This window comes from Epinephelus fuscoguttatus, linkage group LG21 (assembly GCF_011397635.1).
Source record: "Epinephelus fuscoguttatus linkage group LG21, E.fuscoguttatus.final_Chr_v1".
In the NCBI taxonomy this organism is placed as follows: Eukaryota; Metazoa; Chordata; class Actinopteri; order Perciformes; family Serranidae; genus Epinephelus; species Epinephelus fuscoguttatus.
Window position 1 is genome coordinate 13,114,066 of NC_064772.1, and position 19,863 is coordinate 13,133,928.

Here is a 19,863-nt window from a genome sequence, read left to right on the forward strand (position 1 = left end):
ACTAATCAACAATAACACAAACGATTATGAAGCATTTCTGCTTAAGAGCTTACCTAACAAGTTTGTTTCCATCTCTCACACTCTTGGCCTTGGTCATTTGTGTGCTTTCCTCACTTCTGTTTCTTTTCTCTTGCACTGAGCTGAGCTACCAATCAGTGTCACCAATGGGCTCCACTGTCTCTGACGCTGATTAAACATGCTGAACCAGATGAAAACAGCGGACAAGGGCCAACTAGTTCCAATGTTGTGGGACACACCATTGCGGAAGACACTGTCTTGCAGCCAGAGGGTTACTAGCGTGATGCCTAAATAGCTGCCAGTTTGCCATATGATTAGAAACTAATGGGGCATTGCGGCGGCCTAGTAGTTAGGATGTGTACTATATAAAGCAATCCCAAAGTCCCCAGTATGATTTCGGACAGGGTCTTTGTTGCATATCACCCCCTTTTCCCTAGATGGGTAACATGGCGAGAGGGATAAGGGGGTGTTGCATATCACCCCCTTATCCCTCTCGCCATGTTACCCATCTAGCTCTACTGTCACTATCAATAAAAAAGACAAAGATTTATATTAAAAAAGAAAGAATAAATTCCATCTTTGCCTTGTCGATCCTACAAGTCAAATGCCTACAAAACAAAAATAAAACTGACCTGATTGCTCCAGGCGCAGTACAGATCGCAGATCAGGCTCCAGTTGTTGTTAAGCATACAGTCGAGAACTTTCAGATGAGCCATTTTACGTTTTACTGACAATACCCAAGCTGCCCAGACACTGGCCCCTCAGCTGTGTGTACTGAACCCTGCTGTTTCCAGCGGCACCCTGCTGGCTGCAACGCTCCTCGATGCCACCTTGACGGAGAGGAGGGTGCAAGGAGGCGGGAGGGAATCACCAGCAGAAGGCGAAGGGTGCATCTCCGTGCCCATCTGCAAACCCAGCAGGCATCCTATCCGCCGTGGCCAACGCCACCTCCGCGCTTCATTAGCAATATGTTAATGAGTCATGCCAAAAACTCAGGGGATTATTATAGATGTGTCTGAGAGAGGGACGCAGCAGGAAGGAGTTATCAGCAGTCCGGAGCAAAGAAGTCCACCTGAGTATCGCCGTGCAGGAGAGGCATCACCATGGTTACGTAGCAGAATGCAGGCTGACCGGTGGAGGAGAAGCCTAAAAGACGACGAAGCAGGCTGCACTTTTTCTTGTCATCAGCCACTGCATTTTGGTAACCCTCCCTCTTTTTGACTCTCTTCCTGTGATGGTGTCTCTTCCCAGCTGGCTGTGCCTCCCTGTGCTCGTCTCCGCAGTCGTACCAGGCTGAGGCAGCCTGAGAATCAGAGCAACAGAGGCTCTCTCTAATTCATCAAACGTCAGGCCGCAATGCAGGACACGACCAGGGACAAAATCATTTCCTTCTCTTCTCTCTGGCCACAGCTAAGGAAAGGTCTCTGTCATTGACTCAGCGTGCACCTTCCCCTGCTGTCTCTCATTAAAGTGAAAATACACCTAAGGCTCATAACACCTCAAGAGGGTTTAAGTTGTCTGTGTGATCCTGTTAAAACCCACAGAGAAGATGACTATGCAACCTTTGCAAACCTGACTGATTCTGCACTTTGCCAGCAATGCGGGACTCTATCCCGCCTGAGTTATTCATTTCATTACTCTGCAAAAAAAAAAAAAAAACTACTTTGCAGGGGGTAGACTCCCTGACAAAAGGCAAGAGGAGTGCCGCAGCCCCCACCACCACTGCAAAGCAAAAACTCAAGTCGGCTCTCTTAAGCAAATTAACTTAAGTTAAAGACTTCCTGTCACTGTGGGATGTCAAAGAAATCGTGCTTTTGAGGGAGGAAAATATGCCGGAAATGCACGAAGAGAGAATTAAGAAAACTACTGGATGCCAGTAAATAGTTGTCTGGGGTTGTTTATGTTCCTTCCACCCTTTGATGCTGTATGACGTCCAGATGGTTGTGATTGTGACATTAGCTGTGAGTCGGCTTCATCAGTGAGATACTCTAAAGCTCACTTCAAATGAAAAACGCCACAACCACTTAGGAGCAAGGAGAAGCCTGAGGTGGGGTTTAAGATATTCATACATTTTTAATAATCCTTTAGAATTAAGTGTCGACCCAGTCTCAGACTTTTTTTTTCTCTTTTCCTCATTTACACGGCCCCCAGGATAACAACTGACCACAAAAGCTCAATATCTATTGTGGAAGAGGAAGTCTAAAACACAAGACACCACTGTGACAACTTTGGTAATTGCACAGGTGCAGCAACATGCTTTCATTCAGAGATAGATATATCACAAACACAAGGGTAAAGACAACTTGAGTGATAATAGAGACACAAGACTGTGTGTTAGGTCATGAGGCTACACACACAGTCTGGTCAGAAAGGTCAGCCAAGTCCCACAGGCCACACTCAGTGACCAGACATGGCAACCCTGGGCCCCACTACACACCATCAACAGACCAGTTGGAGAGGTGATCACTCACTGCTCTCCTCTGTTTGCCCCCCATAACTCTTAACCCGCCTAGCGTTCACAATGATCAACACACAACCTCTTTGCTTTGCTTAACTTGGGAGGCCAGACCCCCAGTGCAAATGATTCACTGGAAGAAGATGCTTATTATCAAACCAAAAATAAAAAATGAGGCAAACTCAGCAGAACAAACCAAAAACTTGTTTTTGCTTTCATCACATAGGGGGTAAAACATGTAAGACACAACCAAAACAAATTCTCTGCGATCCAAGACTAAAATTAAAATGTGATGCCAGCCCAAACCGCCCAGCTGTCTCCAGATTGCCAGCTTCCTCTTGGCATAATGAAACACATCAGAGTCCCTGTTTTCCATCTTACACTTAAAACAAAACATTGCACATGCGTAAGAAGTCAAAGGGATTAATACAAGCAAATCTTCTTCACAAAATTATCTAGGTCAGGCGAATCTAACAAGTCGCCTTAATGCAGGGAAACGTTCCAAAATAATAAACTACCTTTTGAATTAGATGGAAAAGCTTACAAAAATGTTTCGAGTAAATCTTTTAGATATTAACAATGCAGGCATGGATGGATCACTGAACAGGCCTACCAGGCACAAGCCCAGGGGCTCAAAATGTCAGGACTCACCCTTGGCCTTCACCTGCAAAATGCCACTCAAATTAACATGTACTGACCAGGAAGAGACTCAAAAAAACGACCACAAGGAGATGCAAAGGAACTGCATAGAGACACAAAAAACTACTAAGGGGGCAAAACAACCAGAAAGAGACACAAAATAACCTCAAAGAGACACCATTACCTTAAAGAGACACAAAACAGCCACAGAGACATAAAATTACCTCAGAGACACTAAGCAACTATAAAGAGACACAGAATTACCCCAGAGAGACCAAAGCAACCAGGAAGAGACTAAAAATGACATAAAAGACACAAAAAGACCACAAGGAGATGCAAAAAAACTGCCAAGAGACACAAAATTACCTCAAAGAGACAGAAAACTACCTCAAGGAGACACAATCACCTCAAAGAGACATACAGCAACCACAAAATGACACAAAATTACCTCAAAGAGATGCAAAATAACCTCAGAGAGACACGAAACAACCACAAAAAGACACAAGATTACCTCAAATAGACATAAAATTAACTCAACTAGACACAATATTACCTCACAGATGAAAAAACAACTACAAAAAGACACAAAAGTACCTCAAAGAGACACAAAACAGATTTAGAGAGACACAAAACAACTAAAAAGAGACACAAAACCAAAAAAGATGCATAACAACTACAAAAAAGAGAGGCAAAATCATTACAAAGCCTGTGTACTGCTCCAATGTACGAGAGGTGGTGGGTCCTTTTGCATATCTCTGCCCAGGGACCCATTGTCCCATAATCCGCCCATGGATGCAGTGGAAGAGGACTTGCATCTTTATTAAAGATAAAAAAAAAGCTACAGTTTGTTTTGGAATAATTGCAAATCTAATATCGTACAACTGTCAGTGAACAACATCTCAGCAGCAAACCGCTGTGACATCATGCAGCAACACGTGTATGAGCTGCAATTCCCCCCCACCCCCCAATCAAAAGCCAGCAGCAGGAGGACAGCAAAGAGTAAAAGCATGTGCCCTACCCCCACACTGAAGCTAATATAATCCAATCAATTGTGAGTTATGGATCTTGTGGCGCTCTCTGGATACACACACACACACACACACACAGTCCCAAACCCTTCCTGGTGTTCAAAACAACAGGGAGTGCATGCATGCTTTAAGGATGCTGAGGTCATTTCACTGACAGAAAATAGACGTGGACGTCAGGAATATAACTTCATGACAGTCATGTGGGGACCTGAGGCTTACTGAGATGGTTGACAGATGAGTTATTAAATATAGATGAAAGAGAGTTATTACTTTTTAGTCAGCAGTTTTTTCCACTGCAGTCTCGTCCAATTTATTAAGACTGCAGGTGGAGTTTAGTGTCCATCAGCCGTTGATGGGGTCCAACCTGCGATTTTTAGAACTTGAACGAAAGATCACTACTGAGTAATCTGCTGATTAATTCCTCTTTGAATAATTGTTTAGTCTATAAAAATTCAAAAATGGTATGTCTTTAAATAGCTTGTTGTGTCCAACTAACAGTCCAAAATTCAAAGACATTAAATTGTTTTGGAAAATCACTGTTTCATTGTTTCATTTCGTCTCGTTAGGTCTGAAAATATTACATTTCTAACCCCCAGATCTGTCTAAAATAATGTTTTCAATATTTGCCCATTTTAACTGACAGCATGTTGGCCTTTTTTTATATGACATAAACCAGTGGTTTCTCTAGCAATAACTGCTAGCCTACAATTAGGCCGTTGCGGTCAATTTGGGGGAATTATATTTACTGTCACAGACGACTTGTTCAGTCTTGAGCTCCAGAAGCTTCCCCAGCCAATCAGAGAGCCCCCCAGAGCCAGAGTGGCTCTGCCATTTGGTGGCTTCTCTGTCATCCATTCATGAAATCATTCCTTCATCAGGGCGCCCTTGTTCATTTCCACTGCTGACGCTGACAGGAAATAATGTGGTTTCCTGCCAAGACCTCAAAAGCCCACACTAATACAAGCGCGTTAAGATATGTCCTGATAACACCCTGTTACATAAGAGTCGATTAAAAACAAATACCGCTCATACACACGTGGTTATATGCGGTTTTACATACAAAACAAAAAAGTAAAAGTGCCGCCAAGAGTCATAGGAAAAAATTTCTTACTGGAAATGGATGAAAGACACTTAAATCTCAGTGTACTTGCACTGTCATGTGAAATCTATGGTCTGTCTTGTGTGAAAAAGCTTCATGGCGGCAGTCTACTCTATACATCTATTATCTACCACCAGCTACACAGTGCATTGCATAATTCTGTGGTTTATAGAGCCTACGGTGTAAAATATGACACTGCCTTAAGAAATGAGCTCCGCAGATAAAGTGAGCTCTAAATGCTCTTCACACACACGCTCCTGACTAGTGTATGTCATGTCTTGGAGCCAGCGATAGAGCCAGATAGGGGGGCGAGTGTTTTGACGGAGATGCCTTGGGCATGTGTAATGGATAGCGTCTCAGCCTCACTGAGCATTAGACTGGTTCTGTTCTGCCTGTCTGCCTGCATCTGCAACCCTCCCCCTAACAAACTCTCACCATCTTCTTCCTGCCCTTCCTTTGTCTTACAGACGGACGGGGGGCATCTTGGCAGGAGAGACTGATATTGAGCCAATTGGCACGACATGAAAAATAATTATTACAGATAAAGCAAGGTAGCAAAAAAAGGTACTGGTGGGTAACGGTACAAATTCTAGGTACCAAAACTAATACAGGTTCAAAGGTGAACCCAACCCAACTGAAAAGGGGGGTATTTCTTCCCATTGGTAAACTTTTATCTGCTTTGTGACCCCTGCCTTCTTCCTGCTCCCTCCCTTCCTCCCTCCATCCATCAATCATCCATCCATGCCTGTGGTCAGCAGAATAATGGCATCTAGTGTGACTGTGCGGGCTTTTAGCACACTGAAGGATGACATGAAGAGGAGCCATGCTGAGCACAAACGTCATCTCTCCACAAGAGGTAAAAAGATAAGGGGGCCGCCCAGCACATGCACACATACTTTGGATGACCTTGAGTGCGACGCAGCACGCGCACAGATTTCCCTTTTTATCTCTTCCAGGAAAAAATAGCGACAATAGCTGGGGAAGTTTGTTTCCGATAAGGAGACGCCAAAATAAACATGCCAGTTGCATTATGATGATGGTGACCGCAAGACGGATCTGGTGTTTCCAAACTGCGGGGAAACCCTTCAGAGAGCGTGCTCCTGGTTATTCCCAGGACACTTTCTCTCTGTGAGCGTATGAGCTAAGACAGAAGCCGGTTCATGTCCAGGTCAGTGTCTTGTTTGCTCAATGGGAAAGAACCCTGATGTGCTGCATGAGACACATTTGCTTTTCAAATGAATGCAAATCAAAATCGTTTTGCCGCTACTTTGATTGATGAACTGCCACAGCTCTAAACACTGATAAAAGCGTGGGGCATTTCCTTTAGGAGACACTGTAATCTCCTCTCTCTTTTCTTTTTTCCTTGCAATGTCTAAAATAAACCCATCAGACTTTCAAAAAAGTGAGATCATAGGGAGTTTAATTAGGGCCGGGATGTGACACTGGAAATGTAAGTTGTTACCATCTGGGTATGTATGTGGAAAAGAGAGTCTTCCTAGTTTCCACAGAGAAAAAACAGCCTCTCACATGGCTAAAACTGACCACTGTCGCATTCCCAGACCCCTAAAATGACACTGTCCTGACCAACAGCCACATATCCACTGCTTGTAACAGCACTGAGGAGAAAACGAACGCCGATTCCGGTACAGTGATTTCATTTTTCCCTCACCAGCATTCATCTTTCCACGGGTTAAATATAGCATCACTAAAAACACGCGGGAATAGAGGACGGGTGAAAGACAAGCATGTGGACGGGGGAGAGGGAAAAAAGAGCAGGGGTTTATGGAGTTGGGAGGGGCTATATTTAGAGCAAAGTGGAGAGCATCACCAGCACTCGCAGCACCACCATTGGTCTCATCCGCCCCGACATGAATGAGGGATGTGATCAATACATGGAGAGAGAGCCCGACCATTGTGTTTGTTTTGCTTTATTGCTCCACTTTCCTTTATACACCACTCTTATTTTCTATATGCCTTGGCAACAAAAATTAATATTACTTTTTGCTAACTAAAATTGAAAATGTAAAACTGATGTTGAGTGAAAAGAGAGGGATAGACAGAAAGATAACCAGCAAAAGTAAAGTATCAAATGCTTGTACAGGCATACACTGACTACCATTTAGAGCTACAACCAATGACTTTTTTTCTAATCAATTCATCTCCTCATTATTTTTTTGTTTGATGAATCTATGAATGGTTTGGTCTATAAAATTGTCTTCTTTTTTTTTGACCAACTGTCAAAAATCTGAAGATATCCAGTTTACATTCATAGAAAATCGAGAAAGCCCTCACATTGGAGCTGTAAATTAGATCAATTTGCCACTTATACTAACAAAAAATGAATTAAATGATTGATCATTGATCAAAATAAGCTGTCAGGTCTTTTTTTTCTTTTCAATTTACCAATGGACTACTCGTTTCAGCTTCCATTACGTCACAATAGCTAACATGCCATTGTAATAGTAAACACAACAGCGGCAGAGAGATCTCACTGGAGGAGCAGGTGCTTTATGATATTCAAAATATAAATGTCCAAACATGGCAGCCATAAAGTCAACCCCTAAGCTAACTAGAATTGTTTTAATACCGATACCAGTATCAGAAATGCTTTACATTATATAGTTTCACACCCAGAGAAAAAAGCAGTTTTCCTAGAAATCATTTCTTTGCCACTTTAAAATAGTAGCCTACACAAAGAGTTAGCCACTTGCCGCTACTGTTTCAGAACAGCGAAGAAAGACTGATTTCTGATAAACACTGTAACGTTAGCTGTTAGCAAAATCGCAGCAATATGGCAAATATTTTACACTGGAAAGTCCCTTCTGTTTATGGGGTACCTGAGCCATAGCATACAATGATAGTAGTCATTTCAAACACATACAGGTTTGTTTTTTTTTAAGTAGCCTAATGGTATGGGACCGGAAACCTGGAATCGGCCGATACACAAGTTAAAGTGACAGAGTCAGATTTAGGAAGGAAAAAATGGTATTGGAAAATTTCTAGAGCTAGCTAGACAGGAAACAATTAGGCTAGTCAATCACTTGACTGACAGAAAAATAATCAGCAGCTATTTTGATAGTCGTTCAAGTAATTTTTCTATCAAAAATGCCATATGATTCCCAGTTTCAGCTTGGACTTTACATAAATTTTCATCATTTCGCATAGTTTCTAACAACAAAAAAGACACTTTGTCGTCTTCCTCTACAAAAGTGTTTCTTAAATGGGGGTGCTCATACCCCAAGGGGTACTTTGGAGTACTGCAGGGGGTATGTGAGGTTTTTTTTTTAAATGTTAATTTAAATATCAGTCATACATGATTCCTAAAATAATGATATCACTAAAATGGAAGTGCAATTTATCAAAAATATGCAGTTTAATGAAACTACAAAGCCATCTTGGCTTTGCCGTATAATAATAAAATAAATGTTTTGCCATGAATTTAGTGATGGCTTCTAACAATTTTTAGTCACAAGGTTGTTTCGTAGATCAGACGCTAATGGCGCAGCTCTGTATCGTACCTCTTCTACACGCTTTTTTTCCTACCAAAAATGTTTTGCGCCGGTCAGGAGGTACTTGGCTTAAAAAAACATTTCAAACGGGTACATCACTGAAAAAAAGTTTGAGTGCCACTGCTCTAGGATGTTTAGTGCTGAGCCTCAGCTGCTCCATGACAACTCTGCCAGTATCAGTGTGACAGCAGATTAAATAAGGAAGGGAATGTGAATGAGGCCAAGAGAGAGAGAAGCAGACGTTACACACGTGGGGTGTTTTCCCCTAATGATCAGGGCAGCTGTGCCTAAATTACCCCAGCGTTGCTACCATCGCTTGGCGGTAGCAGGGTGGGGCGGGTGACTGTATGTATGTGTGTGTGTGTGTGTGTGTGTTGGGGGGGTAGTCTTAGAGAAAACGCCCCTTGCAATCTCCCTCATTAGCGAGTCTAGATGATGCAGTGGAGTGAGTGGGGGTGAGGGGAGAGGGAGGTTCATCCCGCCTTGGGGATCTCAGCTCTCATTAGACCCAAGGGGGGAAGGCAGTTCATAGGCAGTGAAGCTTGAAAGTTGGGTGAGATTTGTGTTTGTGTTGTAGGAGGCATCAGGTAGATGAAAAGACCTGCCTTGCTCCTGTGTCAAGCCCCGGGCTGCAAACAATCAGGATAAACACCGGTACTGACTCACAGGTGAGTCACCTCCTCTGCAGCGGTGCAGTGTTTGTGCCAAAAACCGCTCTGGTCCTCAGGTTATTAAAAAACTGATGGAGTCAAATTTCACTTTTATCAGGGCGTCCTGGTGATTCAGTGAGCAGCCATGCACCTGCAGAGCACACCTCTGCACACAGCATCCTCGTCTTTCTTGTGCCTTTTTCAACCTTTAAAGCCACAAAACAAAATTTCAAGAGGAATCAAGATGTAGTCTTGCAAATAGTGACCCTGCAAGATCCCCAGTCTTTGCAAACTCTTACAGTGTGTGACTTAAAACTCACATTGTCATTAGATGTGAGAAGGTGTCCGACTTACAAATCTTATAAAAGTCTTTTCACAGTCTTCAAGTGTGTGAGAGGCATTAATTGGTTGAAGCTGACCAAAGCTTGTGAGCATGAGAGACTATGAAGTGGAGAGGCAGCTTGTTTATTGATGTATTTTTGATGCTTCTGCTCAGCAGCTGGGCGTTTGGGAGGCTGCGGTGGTTGCAGTTTCACTCAGCGAGGGTGAGTTAAGTGATGTTACGGGAAACATTTATTAGATTGCAGAAACAGATGAGGAAAACCACACCGCAATGACACTTGAAGCAGCTAGCGGAGAAGAAAGAAAAAGATTTTTATGATAACTAACTTACGTGTATTTATCTCACAGATTCTCAGATTTCTCAGTCTGACAGTACACAAAACATTAGACGAAGAAAAAGGAGCCAAACTGCCAGAAACTACTTCTGATGCAGCAAATGCTCTGCGCTGTAAGATGTTTTTAAATAAATATCTGCTCCTCCTTTACTCCATCAGCTGTCCCGACTTTTAGGTTGCTGCTTTACCCCATTCCCAGCGATTTATGTCGTCCATCCTCAGCTAGTTCCGACATAGTAAGAGGATTACAGCCACACACACACATACACACAGGGGACTGTTGCCATTTTCTGATGATGGATTAATCCAAAACATGCCACAGCTGCAATGCTGTTATGACATGCATCAAGCCGAGCTGGACTATGATGATGATTAGAATGATGTAACCATTGAAGCTACCGAGCGTAAGAGGGAAAAGGGATGAGCTCCACAATGTGCCATTTACCAGAGTTTGGCATGCAGACCCACAAAAGACCCAGTAAGATTAGCACAGCAAGTCTCTTTGTGCACTTAAACAGTTGTCAGAGTGAGACAGAAATGAACTTAGTCACCCCGAACACTGGCAGATGTGATGTACTGCGCGCTGCAACACTTAGCTCACACTCTGCTCTGTTTCCCTCCGAGTGCATGACACACTTTGCAACTTCTGTGGCATGTCACAAGGTTTCTAAAAAGTGAGGACACCTTTGAAGCAGCGCTGATGAAGTTACAGCCACTAAGTAGTCTGATGGTTTTCATGGATACTTCAGGTGAAAGTTATATCCACTGAATCCACATGCATGTTGTTTTCCACTCCAGTGGTAGTATAAAGCTTCCATTGTATCAAAAATAGATGTTCCAAGAGGAATCTGGTAAATCAGGATTAAAAATTATCTCTGTCACACTGCCAAGGGTCACACACACACACAGTCTTCTTATTTGATACATCTGCAAATACTTGTGAATACGCCACAGTAGCTAACGAATCAAAAGCCACCATGCAAGAGCTGTACAAGCACAGTGAACAGTAGCAGCCTGGGACCCAGACACATCTCTATCCAAAGTCTTACCTCGCAAGACGCAGTCACGGCTGTGTGTTTACGCTCTTCATTGTCCTGGGGTGAATCACTCCAACGTGCTGCCATCATTTCATTTCAAACCACAGAGGAGGAAGATGTCCTTTAGAGACCACATTGAGGTGAGGAGGATGAAGCCAAAAAACAGAAAAACACAAGAAGGAAGAAAAAAAAAGAAAAAGGAAGAGGAAAAAGATCCTAATCCACACCGTCCTCCTTCTTCATGTCCATCAGTGGCTGAAATCTGAACACAGGAGTGCACAAGTTAGTTAGGCAAATGCTGTCCACACTGTCCCATGCAGCCAAGAAGATAACCTGGAATGCATTCTTGAAAATACTACAGCCATTTAATGTCACATCAAAGCTCCATAAATTTATGATGAGCCTGGTCAACCAAGGACAGCCTAACATCTTAACCTTCTTCACTCTTAATGAAGAATGCTGTTTATCTAAAGGTCACTATGCTGGTATCACAGTAGCTTTGACAATAAAGCAAACTGAGATCAATACGGAAGGATATCATTGTGATTTTTCAGATGGTACAGCATGACTTTAGGGTTTATATGAATTCCAATTAATGGCAAACATGCACAACACTCCTATTCAGTTAATGGAGCGTGCGTTTGCTTAAATGTGGCGTTTAATGTCAGGTGGATAGTCGAGCTTCTCTGCAAGCCTTGATTAAAAAATGTCTGACACCTCTGTAATATCATTTGCACCCATGAAGGAAAAGAAATGAGACGTGCATGCCAAATAAAAGCGGAATTCATGGCACTCTGTGGGGGGAAAGTGCACATTATAAGGACTGCGGTGTTAAAAGCGCCACACCAGCCATCATGTATTAAGCCATACGCTAAATATAAACAGCCAGGACTGGATGCTAAATACTCTCTCTCTTACGACATGGCACACATACACCAAAACGACCTATTTTCTTTGTTTTTCCACTCGTTTTTAGCCAGAAATCCCCCTTACTGCTGTTACTACGGGTCGCTGTTGACAAGCTAACAAGGGAAGACGACAGGTTGTTGCTGTGGTTATAATAGTGAACACCAAAAACCTACCTGTTACAAATTCAGCAAACTACTCCGAAATGACAAAAGCAACACATTGTCCATGTTTGTAGGGGGAGTAGGTTGTTGGTTAAAAGCCTCGGTCGAGCCAAAGATGGGTTAAAAAGGCTGTCAAGAGATTACAAAGCGGGATATTCAGTCTCCGTTTAGAGCCACACTGACTGACCGCTGAGGCTCACTACCTGTTAGGAAAAACACACTGGAAAAAACACGGTAAACGCCCTTCAGTGTGCATTTCTTCGTCAGGGAGACCCCGTGAAAAATAAACATGTGGTGTTCATTCATTTCCCATCATTTCCGAGCTTTAATTCGATGTTAAAATAGTCAAAATAGCAAACAAAAAAAAGTAACATGTACTCCTACGTGGTCCCCGGTTGGCGGCGCGACAATCTGTACACAGATTGACGAATCTCCCGACTCTGCTAAGCCCCGCCCCTCCGCTTGCCCCTTTTCCAAGCACTGTCCAATCAGAGGGGTGGATTAAATTTGGAATTTTGAAGCGGGCCAATTGGAGGCGTTGTTACATAACAATTTCAATAAAGAGTGGAAGCTGGTCCATTCTGGTCCCTGCCTGAATACCACTATGAAGGAACTTTGTTTTTATGTTACATTCAGTCATTTACTTGGCTTTTTACATTTGGTGCTACTCAGCTACATTTATTATTTTCATTGCAATAATTACATCTAAATTAGAAGTTTTTAAATGAAGCACATCACCATCTTGTAAATGGTCTATAGGTCAAGATGAAAATGCCCAACACTATATAAAGTAGTTAAAATTAGCTCCACACAATATTTAACAATATATAGGCCACATTATATATTATATGACAACATGAACGTCTGAAATGGATTACTCTTTTGATGCTTCTATTTCCCTGCTCTATTATGTATTTTTACTCAAGTAAACACAATTAAAGGCAAGAATTTTTCTTGTAATAGAGAATTTTTAAATTGTAGTATTGGTGCTTTTACTTATGTAAGCAATCTAAGTACTTCCTCCAGCTCTGATTGAAAGTTTTTGTGCAGACCATGTCAAATTAGTGTTGCAGTTTTATCCAATACACCTATAATTTTATGTATTAATTGTAGCTACAGCTGTGATATAATCCATTAAATGTAATTTTTTCCTTTTAGAATAAGAGGAAATACATTTTTTATAGTCACAAATAATAAACTACAATGTCTCTGCAGCAAAAAATTACAAAAGGTTGTAAAGTAGCCTCTTGTTATTTTGTATTTCTAGTCTGCTACAATGGAGAGGGAGACATTATACTTTCTATTTTTCAATAATAATATAACCCTCTATAAGGGGCCATTCCTCAAATTACTACTTTCACTTTTGATACTTTGAATATTTAGCATTTATTACTTCTGTACGTTTACTTAAAGTAAGTAAAATGTTGAATGTGGGACTATTGTAACAGAATATTTTTATATTTATCTTAAAATATCTTAATACTTCCTCTTACTAATGCAACATGATCATTATCCATGAATCCACACTTTTCACCCACACAATGCATTTCAATAATCAGCTCGCCATGAGCTGATAAACACTTTGTTCCCACACTCTGTCATTGAGCCTTTCAGACCTTTAAAGTGAGCAAATGAAATCACAGGGACATCATTGTGAGGGCTGAGGAAAAGCCCCGAGGCCCAACACATATGCTGAACTCTCCAATTTCCTAACGTTCAACTGGCGAAACATATTTGCCTATCCATTATCAACTGTAACAGCAGTGTCCTTAACTTTATTATGGTGACATGTAGGGCATGGCAGCCACATGGGACTCCATGGTGCATGAAAAAAAGGGCTGCACAGCTGATCCGCACAAAGACAAAGGCTGACAGTGTTCTGTTTGCAGGCTACTCCAGCAGCACAATAGAAGATGGGACAATAGGAGTCTTTTGACCCACACTGTGGCGAGGTTTCCCTGCTTTCAGAGAGGAGCTATTGTCTAAGAGCTGGTGCACCCTCATTGAGACAATGGAGAACTTAAACTGATGTAAGTGGGACTCTGCATTATGTGATGTAGACATGAGGCTCCTATTAATTTAATGCAATTTGTCTAATAAACATACTACATTATTAATGCAGCAAAAAGATCTTACTGATTTGTCATAAAGCGTGATTGTGCATCAGAAACTAAAGTCATTATGACAACTTAAGTTTTCCCAGGCAAGCAATAGCTAATGTAACACATGTAAGTATGTTTTCCCACAAAAACAACTCACAACCTGAATCTCTCTGGATTACATACGTGTATAAAAATTCACAAGCAAACTATAAAAATGTTTTACTGGTGCAGCAGTAGAAGAGCCAACAGTGATTGTGGTACTTTCCCAAAAAAGCACTTGGCCCAGCACTCGAGTTACTACAACAGTGCATTCTCCTCTGTGCAGAACAGCCGAGACACACATGCAGTGCAGTGTTGTTTTTATGAATGGCAAGGGAGAGGAGGAGAGAGGATTTCAGATCAATGAGCGGTAAACAAAGCTCACTGAGGATCCCTAATGACTGAATGTATGGCTACTGTATACTTTAAAGGGACAGTTCAGATTTTTTTAAGTGGGGTTGTCTGAGTTACTTATCCATAGATGGCTTATTACAAGCAGTAGATGTCAGTCGGCACGCCCACATTTTGGAGAAGCAAGCTGATGTCTGACATGGAAGCTAAGCAATCTGATGTGGAGGGGTCTGGGAAAAAAAAGTATTTTGACCACCCAAAAACTTTAAGTTTAAGTGTACATTCTGTTGAGGGTATTGTCACTGCTTTACCTTAATGTAAGACAGTGATTTCAACTGGATTAAGCCGTTATATTGCGGTCCTCAAAGCCAGACTCCATTGAGAAAAACAGTGATTTATCATCACTGAACACAGGAGCTGCTGGGCCACGACGGCCTCGATCAGTTTGTTTGTTTGTGTCATTGTGCGACTTTGGCATTTAAGAGGGTACGTTCAGATTCACCAAAATCACACAGGAACAGAAACAAACTAACTGATCAAAGCAGCAGTAGACCAGCAGCTCCTTTGTTCAGTGAGCTAAAATGACTGTTTTTCTCAAGGGAGTCTGGTAGCTTTGATGAGAGTACAGATGGGGAACTAAAGCTGTTACATTGCTTAGCTTCTGTGTTGGACTTCTGCCTGCTTCTCCAAACTGTGGGGCTAATGACTGAAATCTACTGAAGATAATGCACAGACTATCGATACTATCCCTTTACGGTGCTGTTGTGTTACCTTCCGTATGCAACTGCTCCCTGAGGCATGCTTGTAACTTTTTTCCCACTATAATAATTTCTGTTACATTTTGTTTGGGTATTTCTATGAACATTTATTGCTAATTCTGTTATGCCAAATGTGCAGTTGCAAAGTCAGAGTGACTCAAACATTCAGCAGCAGAGAGATTACACACTCTCTCGTGGCAGCAAAATGTTTGGCTGGATTAAGGCATCACATGAAGCCCAAGTTCAAAGCCCAGCAGCGTTAGGATTAGGACAGGTGGAAATGACTCTGCAGCACAGCGTGCTCTGTGTGTGAAACTAATTCAAAACACTCCTTCATGCAAAATACTTGTCGGGCATGACAACGTACATTTCATTCATATAGAGTTCTTTAAAGTGTAGTTGAGAGTTTAAGAGGACCACTCTCCCACTCCAGGTTGTATAAGTGGATCTGGCACTGAGTTTGATGACTGGATGAAACCTAGTAGCAGTCAATCTATCAAGCCCTCGAGCCAGCCAGCCCCTAATTGGAACACAATGAACACTGGAGAGGATGTTCTTTCTATTTGTGTACTAAGATGCTCCAGTATAGCAGTCTTTATTAAGTTCCAAACTGAGAATGTAATCATTTAGCATCTGCTGGATCAAGTGCAATAAATAAATGTTCTAGATCTTAAATTAAGGCTGGGTCATTTATTACAACTGGAGCAGAAGCACACATAAAATGTATTCAGCTTTGACGCTGAAGCAGTCTGATCTTAAAGGGACAGTTCACCTAAAATCAAAATACACTTTTTACCTCTTACCTGTAGTGCTACTTATTAATCTAGATTGTTTTGGTGTGATTTGCCGAGTGTTGGAGATATCAGTGCAGAAGGAAACGTCCATCTACTCATGTACAAGAGGCTCGTGGTCATGATTGTTTGAGATAGAGACAAAACATTAATGGTGACCTCTTCAGCTGAGCTGTAATGTTTGCTAGCTCAGAGGTGCTAGGTGAGTTAGCATTAGATGGACACTTCTTCCTGCACAGTGATACAGCTGGCGGGTGTAGTCTGGTAGAAAGAAAGTAGTTCCTACATGAAATATTAGTCTCATGTTTGTGTCTTTAACATGAGCCACAGAACAGCTTAGCCTGACATAAAGACTGGAAGCAGGGGGAAACAGCTATCTTGTCCATGATATAACCAGCACCTCTAAAACCCAAAGTGTAGGACTCATGGATGTATAGAGAGAACTGGATACAGTGTTGATTCATACGAAAGTTGCTCAGTGACGCATGAAGCCAAAAAAGTTCAAATGCCGTGTATAAAATTACCCGGATGATCGGCATTGCTTCCGCACTTTGTGGCCCCTAAAGCAGGTGCGCCCGAGCCTGCTAATTCCAGTTTAGAACTCCACTATCTTGAGTGGGGATAAAATGATTTACCCTTTCACCTTGCACCATTTCTAAATGTTATCGGACTGAATGGATCAAATCCTAATGATGCAACGAGTCATTTCAAGAGGGTTATGATGCTCAAAAAAATGTATCCACTGACTAACAGATGTCTCTTTCTTTTAAGTCTATGGCAAAAAGTCTTTTGGGGCCTACTGGCATCATGTCACATGCTTGGAAGTTGTAATTCCACTGTTTGGCCACTACAAAAATTGGCTTCAAAGCCTAATGTCACTACTACAACCAGCAAAGAAATAGTTTGGCACACAGTCACATGTAAAATTACAAATTGTAATTTCTACACTTTGATTTTTGTGCTGATTAAACAAACAAGTGTTGGGGAGTGGGGTTTGTTACTCTTGGACATAGCCTGGGTAAGTATGTCCCAAAATGTCTGACTATTCCTTCGAATATGAAGCTACATCCAGAAGGCCGTTATCTTACCCAAGCATAAAAACTGGAAACAGGGGGAAACAGCTAACCTGGCTCTTTCCAAATGTAACAAAAATCCACCTGAGGACAACTCTAAAGCTCACTTAATAACGTTGTTTGTGTAATCTGTACAAAAATCAAAGTGTAGGACCACAGGAAGTCCCTCTGCCTCCTGTCTTCATGCTAAGCTAAGCTAGCTGTCTCCTACCTGTAGCTTTATATTTAACATAAAAGAATGGTATTTAGCTTCCCATATCTTAGCCATTGATATTAGCTTATTTCCTAATAACCTATTTCTTTAAAGTCAGAACAAAAAAATAGGAAGTTTAGGAAGTTAACAAGGTCTGTCTCTTGTACTGGTCATGTGAAATAAAATCCCATTGCTGTGCCTCTAACCACAGGCTTCATATGTCAAATGCATGAATGTGCGGCCATTCAAATGTACAATTCCCGTTTTGTTTCTTTTGTGCTGAGCCCAGTTTACCTGTAGCCTACTTTCTGCGGTCGGCCCCATCCTCAGTTCCCCTGACGGAGTACTACAAAGCCGCAGCATGTGAAACCTGCAGGGCTTTTTGTCCCATCTCGCTTTCACCAAGCCCTGCATCAAGGTGAAAGACAATGGCCTCTGGGTTCTCAGGGCAGTGTGGGGGGCATCAGTGCTGGGATAAGTTAACCACGACCGCCAAGTGCTGATGTTTTGTGATAAGGACACACAGAGTTGCAGCCAGAGGTACAATGGGGGTCTTTGTGGCAGAGCCTGCACAGATAGCACCCAACCAAAAAACTGTGTAATTTGTAAAGTTTCTTACCTCTTGCTTATCTCGCTCCTCTGTAGCTCAGGGGTCATGGACAAGTAATAAAGCCTGGCTTCATTTAGGGTTCCTCCAAAGGAATTACTGAAGGTGTTGTTTACGACTACAGACGTGAAACCTGAGAGTGTTTTGAAAGCACAACATAGAATCTAAGTGCTCCGAACCCCCCAGAACTCTCTTTTGTTTGCAGCCACCCATGTTATCCAAATAGCAACTCATTTCTCAGGTCATTTAACTTGAACAGGCCTTGTCGCTGGAGCTGAACCATTACCTTTGGCTTCGAGACATGTTTGGGAAATGTGAGAAAAACACACACAGTTTGTATAATCTGATACCTGAATTATACAAAAGTTATGACAATATTTTTTGTTGAAGGTTATCAGTCATTAGTCACTGCTGACCTTGGTGTCCTGTACATGGAGCACTTAGGGGTCTTGGGGTGGAGAGATGAACACTAATTATTGCCAAACCAACCACCAGAAAACATTTTGCCATTGCATGTCTCTAAAAACCATACGTGATATGTTACACTTGTAGTGAATAGCTGATACGTTGAAACACATGATTCATCAGTTAGGACTTGGTGTTACAATCCCTGGAGTTTCAGGACGCTGCATGCCAGAGCATAGGTGTTTCAGTCGTGACCACCCAGCAGTATTCAAATAAACACAAGAAGTTTGTGCTCTAGAGAAAGACCAAGATAATCAGTTGTGCACCTCAACATCATCGGGTGTTTCGGCCTTTATCACAAGACACCCTCTGTTAAGGGATGCCCACCACAAGCTGATTGGGCCACACAATCTTCTTTCCTAGGATGGCGAAGGCATGGCTCACCCTACTCTCCCTCTGATTGGCCAGTAGTCATTGCCTTTTTTGGCTGGATTGGTTAGGTTTAGGCATGAGGAATGAGATTGGTTAGGATTAGTGTAAGAATGTCAGGGTAAGTCAATCGGAGGCAGACTAAGGCAGAGTAGGGTGGGTCTTGCCTTTGCCATCCTAGGAAAAAAACCTCGCTATCAGGCCTGGGTGTGTATCAGAACGTTGGCTCCTCCGTGGTAACCCAGGGGCCCAGACGGGATCCTTTCTCTTCAGCCATAGCCAATGACTGCACCTCTCAGCTGTATTGGCCACATCCTTGACCACTTCCCTCTGGACCTGCCCATTAATCCCAATTTCCTTGAGAAACCTAGTGGTGGATCTGGCGACAAAGCCTCTGCAGCCCACCTCTATCGGTCACACCTCAGCTTTCCAGCCTCTAGGCGCCACTTCAGTTACGAGGTCAGCGCAGTGCAGTCTCTTGCTTTCATACACCTCCTCAATGGCATTCTCCCAAGGGACAGTTAGTTGTATGAGGAAAGCACACTGACAAGACTTCGACCAGAGGACCAGGTCTGGTCATAAGTTGGTTGCTGCTATCTCAGGTGGAACTATGAGATGACAACAACATTGTGGTTGATGTGAGATTAGGTTTAACAACTGATTTTTTGTGGCACTATCCAGTAGGAATAACAGCAACAAGTCCCTAAAAAGCACCCACATTTGGTATCTAAAAAAGCCATTGGAAAAGGAGCCAAACTTGCACTTATGTTTTGGGGCTAAAAAGCCACAAAAAAAACAGAAACGGGTCCCAAAAACACACCTATGTATGGTGCCTAAAACGGTGCTGGAAAAAGAGCCTCAGGTTGTTAAGAACACCCACGTTTGATGCCTAAAAAGCTGCTAGAAACGCTGCAATGACTTGCTAAAAATAAC

General features: G+C 42.3%; 1 protein-coding gene across 1 annotated transcript in view; it reads right to left on the minus strand.

The window, feature by feature from the left end:
• The window catches only part of LOC125881876 (rho GTPase-activating protein 21-like), a 111,771-nt gene extending 99,170 nt beyond the window's left edge, over positions 1-12,601 (minus strand). Inside the window, exons 1-2 of the mRNA XM_049565298.1 lie at positions 12,195-12,601; positions 11,125-11,374 (exon numbers count right to left, since the gene is read on the minus strand). Of these exons, the coding sequence (XP_049421255.1) occupies positions 11,125-11,202 (78 nt within the window). The 5' untranslated portion in view covers positions 11,203-11,374; positions 12,195-12,601. The remainder of the gene's footprint in view (positions 1-11,124; positions 11,375-12,194) is intronic.
• Positions 12,602-19,863: the final 7,262 nt, after the last annotated feature.